At 30.0% G+C, this 14,571-nt stretch overlaps 1 protein-coding gene and 1 non-coding gene across 3 annotated transcripts; one reads left to right on the top strand and one right to left on the bottom strand.

Moving 5' to 3' along the window:
- Positions 1-1,784: 1,784 nt before the first annotated feature.
- LOC122269498 (small nucleolar RNA U3) lies at positions 1,785-1,991 on the top strand. The gene has a single exon (XR_006225234.2). It is a non-coding gene; the product is annotated as a small nucleolar RNA U3 (small nucleolar RNA).
- A 1,689-nt stretch (positions 1,992-3,680) lies between these two features.
- Positions 3,681-14,342, bottom strand: LOC107455973 (pantetheinase). Of its 2 annotated transcripts, none has more exons than XM_016073721.4 (3): positions 14,199-14,342; positions 5,742-5,937; positions 3,681-5,128 (listed from the first exon to the last, which is right to left on the bottom strand). In XM_016073721.4, exons 2-3 carry the CDS (start codon positions 5,931-5,933, stop codon positions 3,797-3,799), a joined length of 1,524 nt encoding a protein of 507 aa, XP_015929207.1. In that variant the 5' UTR covers positions 5,934-5,937; positions 14,199-14,342; the 3' UTR covers positions 3,681-3,796. The 2 variants fall into 2 exon arrangements, with proteins under 2 accessions (XP_015929207.1, XP_015929208.1); XM_016073722.5 differs by lacking the exon at positions 14,199-14,342 and adding an exon at positions 12,505-12,890.
- Positions 14,343-14,571: the final 229 nt, after the last annotated feature.

Raw genomic sequence — 14,571 nt, 5'->3', positions numbered from 1 at the left:
CTCTCTTATTTTTATAAATACACCAATAAATTACTAAAACAAATATGAAATACGGCAGATTTGAGATCAGAAACTATATTATTTATTTGTTTTATTAAAAACAAAATTATCTGCTTGAAAATATCCCTTCGCAGAATAAGCTGTAGTAAGCAGCTATAAACTTTCTAACCAGAAGTAGAGCAGGTCAAGAGCTCGAGATTGCTGTTGTTTATATTTATATTGAAAACACCATTCATGCATGTTTACATTCCGTCAACTATCCATTCGTAACAAGATGGGTCGTTGCACCGCCATGTTGGAGAAAATTCATTTTGGTATTGAAAGATTGAGCTCCTATCGGAAAATTTTTTCAATCTCTAGTTTGGTAGAAAGGGCGACGTAAATGTAAACAAAGATTTCTATAATTTGATTGGACAGGACTTTATCTCGCCGAAATACATCGAACGCGCAGAAGAAAGATCATTAAAAAAATAGAATGCAGAGGTTTTTGAATAAATATAGATTAATGTGCAAACAAATGTGATTAGAAATTTATAAATTCATATTGTATGGATCAAATATGATGGTTTTAATAAGTTTTAACATTCCCCCCCCCCCCATGATCGGAACAAAGTATCCTTTTATTAACGATTTTCGGCCGACGCCCTAAAATGCCTTGCCATGTCATTATTTTTATCTCTTTTGAGTCCTGTCAGATCCGATGAATTAATGAGAGCCGTTGCTACCGATATGGCTTACAGAGGTGCTATAAAATTACAATTGTCACAAAAAGCCTTTTTAAATTGTTCATTTTTTGAAATTTCAATAATTCATACTCGGTAAAACTTTGCAGTAAAATGAAATTCGATTATCTCTCTGAAGGGCTGTGGTTTTCAATACTAACCACAAAATAAATAAAATAACTCAAAAATCCATTTACTTTACTTTACTTTATTTATAAAAAATTGGGCACCTGGGCCGCGCAGCGGCCCCTATCCCATACATCTAGAAATTTACATAAGTTTAAAGTGATAACATTTTGAATTTAGCAGTCGATGTGGTTGCTAATACAAAATTACAAGCACTTTGCTTGGGTAAATAAACATTTGAATATCGAAACTAAATTTACACATATAAATATAAGCATATAAATATAAACATAATTTGAAATCAAAAATCCATTTAAATAAATTGTTTAATTAAAGCTAAGCTAAAATAATATTGACAATTCTGTTTTTTTTTTTTAATTAAATTTCCTGCCCTCAAAGTGTTAACTTAACGCCTCGTTTTCTAGAAGATATCTTTTCATAATGATGACTTACGGTTCAGTTGAAAGTAGGCGTTACTTTTCAATGTCTGCCCAAATTTTCTATGTTGCGGCCTAATCGTAAACGCCTAGTATAGCTATTGCTTTACTTAGGAGGACAATTCATCATCGATCATAATTCTGATTGGAAATTTGTAAGAGATTCGGTGTTGCAGAAGATATCTATTCATATTGATGACTTACGATTCAAATGAAAGTAGGCGTTACTTTATCTCTGCCCAAATGTTTAATATTGCGGCCGAATCGTGAGCGTCTGATATAAGATTATAATATCATTACCTATTGTTACTTAGGAGGACTATTCCTCATCGATCATAATTCTAATTGGAAATTTGATAAGAGATACGGTGTTGCTTCTAATCGATTGCCAATTTTTCGGTAACTTAATATAAACAAATCTTAAAAATTTTGAAAGTATAAATACCAGTATAATTTACATAATAGAGTGTATATATATTTTGAAATTCTTGAAATAATCAAGATCATACTTCATAGGATCATTTCTATAGTATGATTAGCGAGTTCACTCACCGAACTTCGCAGAAAACCCAACCACGATGATGTGGAATGGAGTTTTCTCCTGAGCGTGAAGCGGTTGCTTAATTCCTCTTGGGAATAAGCAACATTGATGATCGCACTGTTCGGCATTGCGCCAAATAGATGGAGAAAATTCGTTCTGAGTGGTTTTTATGAAAAAAAAAAGGAGGAATAATTAATGTAATATTCAATGGATGTCAAAAGCCAGCCATTGCATAAAACATCGTAATTACAAACGGCGTAATTTCTTAAAGCTAATCCAAAGTTATTTTTTATTCATTCATTTACTCTTATTTCTCCAGGATTCGGATTTAAATAACTTAAAGCAAACAATTTTTCCACAGTCTGGATGAAAAACCATTTCTATTTGATAAAATGTTTCATTTATCAATGTATCATTATTTATTTATCATTGTTAGAACTCCGTTGTTATTTCGATTCAAATTTAAACAAACTTTAATTCTTCATGTTAACTTAATTCTAATTGGGTATAATATGAAAAAAGCACAACTACTTTCACTTACTAGGAATAACATTTACCTTTTAGTTTAATTAATAAACTGAGTTTTAAATATGCTTACTAAATTCATAAACTTCGGTAAATCAACAATATAAATTATTTCCAAAGGAACTAGACTAATACAATTCCAACCTGGCGAGTAGCGACTTAAAACAAGACACTTCGTTTGATGCTTTTACTTGTTGCTAGAAATCAGGTTCGCAGAAAATGCTGTTTACGAGTTAAATTTAGTAAGAATAACACGATCTGTGACGTAGGCTATAGTATAACCAATTGTGTGTGCGTTTTTTTTTTCAATCTTATTCTAAATTATTTATTCAAGTCACTTTGGACTTAAATAACTCAATCAAGATAGTATTTTATTTGAAATACTGGATTTATTAGATTTTCGTGTAAATATTGGGCATAGCTCTGTAAATATTTCCGTTCTTTATTTCATTGTAGTTTGTTATTCAACTTATATTTTAACTTCATGATTTTTATTTAATAGCTTATAAACCATCTTACTGGTGCCTGGCAGCTTTCCCTTTCCTACTTATTCCTTCATACTACAAATTGTTCAGTTTATGTCATTTAAATTCGACGAATCAGTTGTTGCTGCTTCGCTGCACCGCACTGAGTTAGTTGTCGATTTTCAACCAAATAGCAATAGCATTATAATATTAAAACTATTGCTACTATTTTGCTTTCTTTGTTTAGTATTTCATATTTCATTTATTTACTTTCAGTTTACGAAAGAACAACTGCTGCAAATAAAATAGCATCCAATAAAATGTTTTTGAAAAATGGATGTTTTTGTGAAATGTTTTCTAATGTGGGTAGCTGAGTCTAAATATTATATTTATTTCGTAATATTTCTGTCCTTAGGTTAGTCATTGTAACACTACCATGATTCTCACAATACTTCATTGCAAAAGTGGTTCTTGGGTCAAACGCCACAGCCAGTGCTAAATTATATTCAATAATTATAATAATTAACTTCCAGCACGGCACAGTATCAAATAATTAAAAAGTTTAAAAATATTCGGTTTTTAAAATTAAAAAAATACTGATAGTAAAAAAGTAATTTTTTTATTTAAAAATTTATTAAAAAAAATTCCATTAAAGCGGAAATTGAAAAGTTTTGCAATGATCAAAACTCCCCGCGATTTTGTACATAACTCAAAAATAAGAAATTTTGAGTGAAAATGAGATGAGTCTATTTATATAATATAAACCTATATATGTAAAAAAAAAAATAGTATAAAAATAAATTTAAAAAAAACCCACATGTATATTTTATGAAAACTATGTAGATATTTAATAATTAAAACTAGGTTTTTAATGCTAATTTTTATTCGACACAATATAGTAAGAATAAAAAAAAAATAGTTATTACAAGCTATTTTAAAAACAACTTGTAGGATAATTTAAGAAGTAGACAAATCAATTTCTTATCTAACATATGGAGGATCTCTGTTGTAACAACGAGCTTTGAAGCCCACCGATAACAGATTTTTTCCTGTAGTACTGTGGAAATGTATGGAACTTTCGTATGCAGATCTATGCGTCACGTCAAACTCCCACTCATTCTTAGGCACCAGTCTGCTCTTACTACTGACCACAGATGGATAGATGAATTCTGTTGAGAAGTTAGACTTCAAATCTACATGCTTGAATATTGTGCTTGCTCTTCTAGGGAAAGTTGAACAGGGCTGACCATCAATAGAATCGCACCTGGCAACAAAGCAACTCTCCTCACACCAGTGATAACGGTTGAAGGAATTCAATGTCCCATTGTAAACACCCAAGTAAAACTCTTCTTCCATAGATTCCGCTGTATAATTTAAGGAACAGCACATTCCATTGTTACATGCTTCAATTTGGCCGCTGGGATCTACAAGTTTTGTAAGAGTATAGTTTGAGGTTTTCTCATCGAAACAATAAAATTTACCTGAAAAATGATCAGTGTCATTGATTATAAGATTGGAACAAATTTTTGGTACATCCTCGCCATCATCTACCCAATCCCAGATTTTGGTATCAGTGAAAGCAATTAGGCTTGTATTTGAGATAGGTTCACCCTCAGCAGGAACTTCCGCCACAACCACCTTTGACACGCTGTCAGGACTATATGTATAGCCCAGAGATCCAAATTTTTTATGGAATATTCCACTTCCAACTGCATACAAACTAGGGCTCTGTACATTAGAAACCACGATTGTGGCATTATTCCCTAATGCCCACCCTTGCCATAATGGAACTGAGACATACTGTGGAGGATTTTCAAACCACATGGTTGAGAACATTATGCCATCAACTTGTGGCCACTTAGCAACTTGGCTCATTCTTTCAAATATAATATCAAAGCAAATGTAAGTGGCAAAAGTGCCGAAATCAGTTGTGAATGTTGGATCCTGTTGCTCTTTTGGCAAATCCATGCCTAATTCAAAGAATAAATGTTCCTTGTAGTACCTGAGTATCAGTGTTCCATTTCGGTCAAAAACAACATTTGTATTGTAATGAAATACCCCATCTTCAGGGCATTCTGATTCACCGGTGCAATTTTTGATGTCGCCAGTGTTTGCAACTACGACAATTGAATTATTCCTTGCAATGCAGCTAAGCGTGTAAAGAATCGGTTTTTTCAGATAATAATCTTTTTCATCACATGGATTAGCCTGGAACTTTTTTGGATCTGGAATGTCTTCTAGGAAAGACTTTAATTGGGATCGGTCTCCTGGATAAAATAATCCGTATTCTGGATAAACAATAATGTCAGCTCCCTGAAATATAAAAAAAAAAATTTAAAAAATAAAAAATTTAAAAAATAAAAACTTACATAAATAGTTGTTTATGCAGATAAGGATAAAAAAAAATACTGAATACAAAATATACATCAGGAAAAATATCAGATAATGAAAAATTAGTAGGGATACAGTCACACGTCACAGTTTCACTGTTATTAACATCTCTAAAAATATCAGAAATTTTAACAAAATAATCTCGTTTTTTAATAGTTTCTGAAAGAAGTATAAATTTAAAACGAAACACCAGAAAACTGTTTTCGATAGAAATACAAAAAGCACAAATTTAAAGTTCTTATCACAAGATTTTTAAAAAAAATTTAAATGGTAGTTTGAAATATGAAAGTACACTTCAATCATATTTATAACTTGGCCACAACTTTTGTGCTTTTGAACTTTTTCCTGTTTTGTGGTTTATTTTAGTTTTTAACAAGGACTTTGTAAATAGAATACGTAGTAAATAAATACTTTATTGACAAACTTTGAAGGAGAATGAGACTTTTAGTGGTTCAAGGGCAGTCTTTTTATTAAAATATTTGTCTTCAATGAAATCAAAATATAAAGTTTTTAGTCGGATTTGACTTATTCTTACTTTTGAGCTTGCAATTTCAGCAGCTTGTATATACTTCTTCAAATTTACTTCCAAAACACGGACTGGGGGATCGTCTAGCCTTCCAAATCGGGCATGATCATATGCAGCAGCTGTGAAAGGTCTTGAGGCAGCGTCTATGCCTGAAACGCTCAGGTAGATGATTATTGACAATACAGTTATTCGAATCCCCATTTTTCTAGAAGTAGAAATAGGTAAAACATAAATAAAACAAAGAAAAGAGACACCCGTGCCAGACAAGGTATTAAAAAATGGTTGAAAAGTACGACAGGAAATAGCAACCTGATTATCAAAAAGGAGACATTTTAAACGATATTAAAAGTTGATGCACTGATATACATGGCAGCTTCATCAGGGAGGCAATACCATGCAGACAGTGAGGCAGCAGTTTCAGTGGTTGGCTGTAAATTACCGCAAACAACCTTGCCCCAGACAACCCCCCCCCAAAAAAAACGCAAAAGAAATGCTGCTATTTCCTGTAGTACTTTTCACAAGGTGATATTTAGTATGTTATTTCGTGATAATGGTTTTATGTTTTCTTCAGCTGTGTTGATCTCTTTAGTTCTCCCATGAGGTAATACAACTTATTTTATTTCATCATAAAATATTTTTCTTGTGTGAGAAAATAGTATTTGATAAAATATTTTTTAAGAAACAAATAAAATAAATGAATTTAAATGCACTACTTATTTATAACTTATAAACAATTTTTTATTAATTTTATAAAAAATCACAACTTTTTCTGTAATTAAATGCAGTTTACGACGCTTATTTGTTTCGAGGGGCTGTCAAGAAAACTAATACCACGATACCTATATTCCGTACCTACTTTAAGAAATTATATTAGTTAATTATGTATCGATTACCGAAGAACCTATTACTGCAATATCAGTATCCATTACCACAACTAATTAAGGATCACTGGTGTAAATATTAGTTTGGGAAATTCTTTCTTCCCTCCTAAATTGATAAATGCCAGTTCATGTTCATATTCTTAATTTACTGAAAACCTTCAACTATGTGTTTCTTAATTCTAATTTTATGGAATCATGTATTGTGTGTTTATTGATAGAAAACACTTTGATCTTACAAGGCCACAATTAATAAACTATTATCAGAATTCACTTAAATCAGTGAGGGGAAAAAGTGCATGATTCAAAATGGTAAATAACAATGTAGATGCCTTAGCAGCAAAATAACTTGGGCCCTCATTCACGAATCTTGCCTCAATAAGGGTTCTAAGAGCCGTTATCTTTCCGATATTAACCCTAGATAGAATTGTTCGATTTTTCACGTTATTTTACAACCACATTACAAACAATATCCGTCCTATATAGAATTATTAGATTCCCCCGATATTTTATATTCCTTAATCAGCCAATATAGGCCCCATGAAGACCGAGATTACCCCTATGTAAGACCAATGTAAAAAATTCTAGACATCCATATATATTGGTTCCTCGGTGCTTGTTCATATAGGACTCATATTGAGCCCAACTGGGGCCAAGGGAAAATTGTTGCTAAGGTGATGTTTTCAATAAACATGTAAACAAAAAAAAAACTTGAGCTTTTTACTTTTACGACTTTCAGTTAGAAAGTTTACAGCTGCTTGCTACAGCTCATTGCACGAGGCGATATTTTCAAGCAGTTTGTTTTCAATAAAAGAAATAAATGGTATAAATTCCGAGCTCAAACCTGCTGCATTTACTAAGATATTAATCTTATTAAGTAATTCTGGGGAGTTAGATGTGAAAATTTGATTTTGTTACTTATAGATATTTTGTTTTTAAAAAAAGGCAACATGAGGAACTTGTTCTTTTGCCGTCCAGATTTGGCTTTCTTTTGATTTGTCTATTACAATTTGTTTTTGATGAAAAGCAGTGCATCTTGCTGCATACGTTAATGTTAGCAATTACTCTTCATTCTTGTGCCGTTTCACAAGACTGTAAAACGTCAATATCAGTACAGGGTAGAAAGTAGGCGTTACTTTTTCATAATATTTGCAATAGGTAATACATTGCCACTGCTTCTGTGCCCTACCTAATCTTTTCCTTTTAATAAACGGAAATCCAAATTCCACTAGCCTACGCACCGGGATTCGGATTCCTTGTTAAATACATATCAGATCACCCTGTACATCAGTGTGTCAGCACAGCATGTCATATTATCCTTAATTTTAAACGTTTCTTTAATTTTAAAATGAAGTGGTAGGTAATTAGTATATAACTGAAGAACATTAGGGAACTGATATTTTGCTGCTTTTATACCAGTATTGATATTACACGATTCAGATGTAACAAATTCAAATATGAAATAAGTTTTATTTAGTAACCTTCATATTTGTTTTTCAAAATGATATTTTTCTATTTAGTCTTATTTTTCGTCAGATTGTTCTAATTTATAAGAAACGCATAGGTTTATATACAAAGACTGCGAAAAAAAAAATAACGGAAAATCCTAAAAAAATTTTGTTCTATAGATCGGATCTTCACGTTCTAAGACCCGTTTATAATGATTTGAGAGAGTGGCCACAAATATGCTAATTAATTATTGCAGCCGATATCTGAAGTTACAAAATCAGACACAAAAAACGTACTCTCTCTGAATAAACATAAATTTTTTTTTTAACGGATTCGGATTTTTGCCCTCCCAAATATAGAAATTAGCCGCAATCTGGGAAATATGGTCCCCATAGTTTGGTCAAGACAGCAATCCAAAGTTGGAATCCCCTAATGGTAAATTTACTTTTTGCGTATTTCGCCACATCTTGAGAGGACTTTTTAAGCGATATTAAGCATTTGTGCGTACAATTAAAAAAATTCGTTAATTCAAATTCGTTAACTACGTGCAAAAAATAATTTTTAGTAAATATTTATTATTTTAGTTAATAATAGTCGAAAACTTTTTGAATTGTAAGGTATGTATAGATTCCATTTTAAAAAAAAAAAAAAAAAAAAACTCTTTAGTAAAAAATTAACTTAATTCGAGTTCATCTGTACTGCCTTAAATATGTAAATCTGTATCAGGATACATGATAAAAATAGTAGAAACACTGAATAATGTAATGACTATTTGTATTTATTTGATGAATGCTGAGAGCGATAAAAATAATAAATATTACAAGCCCTTAATCAAAAGAATGTGTCACGGAACATGATGCATACAATTTATTTCATTCGTAAGAATTATACTTCATTTAAAAGTGTTAGATGCAATAGTGCGGAAAAGGAAGACATACGAGATCATAGGTAACTGACGCACTAAAAATGCATGTCATCGTTTTCTCTCCGACTGAAATAGTTGTGGTTGTTTTAAAAGATATTTTCAGTTAAAAAAAATTTTCCAAAAGGAAAAAATTTTGAAAAAATAACACGGTGATTTTTTCTTTATTGCATTTATACAAGTACTTGATCTTACCTAATTCAGATTTTAAATTCAAAATTATTTTTATTTCAGAAGCTACAGAATTTTTTAAAAATTGCATTTTTAGCTCAGTTTATTCTTTTCTGAATGTACAAGTACATAAACTGAAATGTTTTTGCCTTCTTGTTACTACTGCCTATGTAGCAGAGAAGTGGGGGCATTTAGTAGTCACTTCTGGTTAGGAATATATAATGGAATTGCATAAAAGCTGTAGCTTGTAGGGAGAAAACGATTGCAGATTTGAAACCAGCAACGCAGAGATATCTATAATCATATCAAAAACCTGAAACATCATGAAAAAAATGCGCTCCATTGTAACTGTTTCTATTTCCCCCCCCCCTTTAATATTTAAAATAATTGAATCCAACTGAAAACCCGAGTTATTGTTTACAGAAACAATTCTATTCTTAATCTCATCTCTTTTTAACTAGTTTATTATACCAGTTGAGAGTACTTACTTTAGTGCTCATTATTAATATCGTTGATTGGCTGTTTTTTTCCTTACGATGTTACCATTTATTTGCTTAAATTTTTTTTAAAAAAATACTGTAATTTTTTATTGAACTTAGCTATCTTTAACAATTGGATTCTGTCTTGTAAAATCCCTATTCACCATCGCCAGGTAATCCTAGGGAAAAGTAAAGCTGTTTTTTCGAAGGCTGTGTAGTAGCATGAAATGATGCTTTTTTCATAACTGATGTGAGTTTGCAACAGTTGTTCCTGTTATGCCAAGGCAGCGCACTGTAAAAAAGTATGTTTATTCTGAAAATGGTGTAAAACATCAATATGGAGAAGAGCCACAGTTTTAGAAAATGAAAAGCGTTTGTGGTCTAATTTTTTAATATTTAAACACTGAATCCAATGTTGCATTACCTGAGCTCATAAAAATTTACAATAAATGGGAATAAGGTTCTGATTTTGATAATTTTCAACTTGGTAGAAAAATCTCGCCAAATTTGTGCTCTTTAAAAAAGTTTGATAGCTTTTAAAATATTTTAGTTATTTGTCTATTGTAAAGCCCAGCTAATTCTTTACAGCAAGATAACGCATACAGTTTAAAATTATAGTTTTGTTTCAAGTGTAAGAAGCTTAAACTGTTATTTTTTTTTTTAAATTTTCCTTGTCAGCTGAGCTTTGAAAATTTGCCCGACAAGTAATTTGCTCGACAGGGGATTTGCTTGATAAAAAAGGCTTGTTGGGGCATCTCGCGTGGATGTTTGTACTATGATTGGTGAAATTAAAGAGGAACAGATTCAAGAATAACATAGGTCAGAGGATATTGTTCGTGGTAAACCTCTTCGCCAATTCGTAGACAATGCGTAGAAAGAAAGCGAATACAAATAATCGAATTTGAGCTGCAATTGTTGCTAGGATCTATTCTATGGACTATTCACGTGGTATTGCGCGCAATATTTCAATGTAATGTGATTGCACAACAGAGAATTCATTCTAACTAAGAAGGCAAAGAGCAAACAAAAATGTTTAAAATGTCAAAAAAGAAATTTAAAAAAAAGAATTTAAAAAAATAAATTAAAAAATGTAAAAAAATAAAATAAAAAATAAAAAAAGCAAAATACAAAATAAATTTAAAAAATTATGAAAGAAAAAGATTTTTACAAAAAGCATAAAAAGAAAATAAATAACTAAAAATTAAAAAAAAAAACAAAAAGAAGAAAAACTTCGAATGCTTAACTACGTATAATTCTGAATGGTCCCAAATTCTATAGAAAACAGATGGAGTTGTCTGAGAAACGTACCTGTCGGGTAAATGAGCTTGGGAGAAAACGGAGTCGAGTATTTGAGTTTTCGGACAAATGACCGGATCCGGTCATTTGTCCGAACCATGCATACATATAATTTTATGACTTGTGAGTACAAGTCATAAAATTAATTATTTAATCTATTATTACACGTAAAAATTATTACGTGAAATTATAGATTAAGTAGGAACTATTATTGCTAATAAAATCAAAATGAAACTAATTTAATTTTAAAAATACAGTCTTGAGCAAATAATTTTAATGTTTGTGTTACAGCCTAATAAATATTATTTTATTAAATAACAATTGAACTATATTTTAATAATGTAAGAAAAAATGTTTCAAAGACTAGTTGCTACGTTAGGAGTGTATTTTTTGAGCTTTATTTCGTAGAAAAATTATAAATAGTTTGCTTATTAGGTAGAATTCAGTTTTTATTTTATAAAGTAATTTGACAAATCATTATTGATCTGCAGAGAGTAAAATGCATAAATAGAATTTTAGAAGTTCTTATTTAGTTCTTATTTGTTATGCAAACAATAGTGAGTTCAATATTTCATATGTAATCACATTTCAAATTAAAAAATTTAAATAAAACATGAAATAATTAAACTTAAATTAAAAAATAAATAAACTTAAATATGTCAAAGTATTAATTTTTCCTAAATTTTTCGCAGTACACGAATTAATCACATTTAACAAATAAATGCGGAGAAAAATTGTAAATAACATAAAAACATATTGACATATTTAGGTAAATAAATACTCGAATTAGAGTTGTCTTAGTATTTAATTACCTCTGAAAACTAATTAATATCATGTCCCCAGTAGCATCAATCTACATCTAGTGGAGTCATTTAAGCGCATTATCGGTTAGTCAAAAAATATGTAAAATCGAAGTGGCTATTAAAATACGCAATAAGTATATTCATTACTAACATTGTTTGTCATATTATTAAAGCAAAATTTAAAATATTATAAATAGTCCAACTTTTATTGTAGTATATTATGTTTACGCTAGAGCTCTCCTTAATAACAAAACTGATAATCGATTGGTAAGGATTTCGTTAATTTACTTTTTTCAAAAAAATACTCTAATTTTTTACAATTTTTTTTAGTGTAGTAAATTGTTTCAGAAAAACTTCTGATCATTTGTTTTTCGTTTTACTGATCGTTTGACTGAAAGGTAAGAAAAAGACTCAAATAGTTGAGGCGAAAAGACCTATTCAGAAGTAAACTAAGTAGTGTGTATTCATGTGTAATAGTGGTTCATGTTCACCAATGCCACTTATTACATAAAATGAAATTTGTTCCGTGAATATTAAACATTGTTAATAACTTAACAATATTGGATGCTGTTGCTTATTGACGAAAGCGAATTATAAGAATGACAATGAGTTAGTTCTTCTTTTTTTAAAATCAGTTCTGAAAAAGTATCAACGTAGCAAAATAAATAAGTAAAATATTCATGACAAGAACGTTATCTATAAAAGCAATCAGCCACTATCTTCGGAATAAAGCGAAGAAAAAAACAAAACAAAAAATCGAAGTATGATACTTACAGGAATATTGAAAGAAAAGTTTTCAAGGACTGACGCGAAATGTAGTTTTATATTTAGTTTAAGTGTTGAGATTCTTGCAACTAGTGAGGTAATAGTAGGTAAATTTCCAGATCTGTTGCAAAACGTGTTTTTCTTTCAGCAAAAAAAATTTGAAAACAGTCTCTTACTAAATCTCGATCAAAAGTGAAACTGAAGAAATGTCAGCATCTTGAGCTTGGCCGTGAAAAGAAAAACTTGACGCAGGAAGTCGTTATTGGAAGAAAAAATTTTTTTCATTAGTGAATATTCGTTCTTTGTATTGTCTGTGAAGTTAAAAGTCGAAAACAGTTTTAATTGCGTCGGAGTTAGACACTTTTGCTTGACTCCGGTTAGATAAAAGTTAGGTCCTATAAGACATAAAAATATTTGAATAAATATTTATAATAACTTGGATAAAAATGTTACTCAAAGGAATATTACGATAGTTATTTAAGCTATTACGTATCCCAATATTAATTTGCTATGTTACAAAATTAATTAGTTGTATACAATATCTCTCATATTTATTTAGATATACAGTCTATTTGAAAATCGTGTAGTTAAATAGATAAAAATTATAAACATTCTAGTTGTTAAGGGGTGTAAGCTCCTTTTTCGCTGTCATTCACATATCCCAAAGATTGCCGGAATTGTTTCTAGGCATGACATATTTTTTTCTATGAAAGTTGAAATTATTCACTTATTTATGTACCAAAAAGAATTTTGTTTACTTACAATTGTGTCCCTAGTACCAACGTCTAAATATTTCCCTTATGATTCCATTAAGAGCTATTAGAGAACATAAGTAATTTTTCTAAGTAAACACTGTTTAAAATAACATTTAAAATTAAAATGATATTGTTATGACAAATTTGGTGAATTCAGAATCGTAATTTATTATTTTCGCTTACCAAACGGAAGGATATATTGAATAAATATTTCGCATGCATCAAATTGTGCATAAAGCTGATCGTTAAGTTCTAAATCATTTAACGAATATCTATAACTGCAATTTATAATAATATATTAATATAATTCGTAAAAGAAAAAAAAATAGAGAAATAGAAATTCTAAAACGGTTAATAAGATTAGAAAACGATTTAAGTAATTTTATCTTAAAATGTAGATTAGAATTATGTTATATACAATTAGAATTATGTTATATACAATCAAAATCAAAAACGTAATAATAACGGTACAGATAAATATCTTTAAATTAGGGATACAAAAATATTTACAGGAAAACAATACCTTAATGACTTATATTAATTTTATGCTGATAACAACCAAAACAATATGGAAATCAATGTGAGAAAACTGAATCCTATCATGTGATTTATCTGCCAATAAAAATGCCCCAACAACAGTGAAAAGCTGTGTAAGTAACCGTTATGTTTTTATTTTTCATCGAGATATTATTATCAAAAACAAGTGGGGTAATTATATCTCACGGCTCCTGAGATGGTTAAACGGAGGATAAGTCTCTCTTACACAAAAAAGTAAATTATTACATGCAGAATTTTTTAATCTGAAGTTTAGTCCTAATGTTCGTTACATAATTTCCACAATATATGCATACTAAAAGAAATACATTTTTTAATGAGCTAGTAAACTGTTGTAACGTATGTACGCAAAAAATTCGAATCTTCGATAAAGAAATATATAGTTAATCTTACTTTAAGGATCTTACTATCAAGTATTCACCGTAGCAAGTAATTTAGTAATTTTTTCGAACTCCTTTACCCTCGATCTAAACTTGCGTAAAAACAAAATCCTAAGTGGATTCTGTTTACTGTTTCCTCGACAATCGCGCTGCGTCTAATAAGACATTTTAATCGCTCATTAGAATAAATATCACGAGAATAAAGATAACGATATGAAGATAAAAGTATTTATTTTAAGCTCGAATTATTAAAAAAGGTCATTACTTAAACTTTTCAGAATTCTAAATTTAGAAGAATTCAGTTAGTCTCAATAGTTCAGGTAATATTATTTGTAAGACCTCTAAATTATTCTTTAACTCAGTTTAGTAAGATTAGTAAGTAAGAT

This window comes from Parasteatoda tepidariorum, chromosome 1, assembly GCF_982258835.1.
Source record: "Parasteatoda tepidariorum strain Cologne lab strain chromosome 1, Ptep-v5.0, whole genome shotgun sequence".
Taxonomy (NCBI): Eukaryota; Metazoa; Arthropoda; class Arachnida; order Araneae; family Theridiidae; genus Parasteatoda; species Parasteatoda tepidariorum.
The sequence above is the reverse complement of the archived record's forward strand: the minus strand, read 5'-3'. Positions and strand labels throughout refer to the sequence as shown.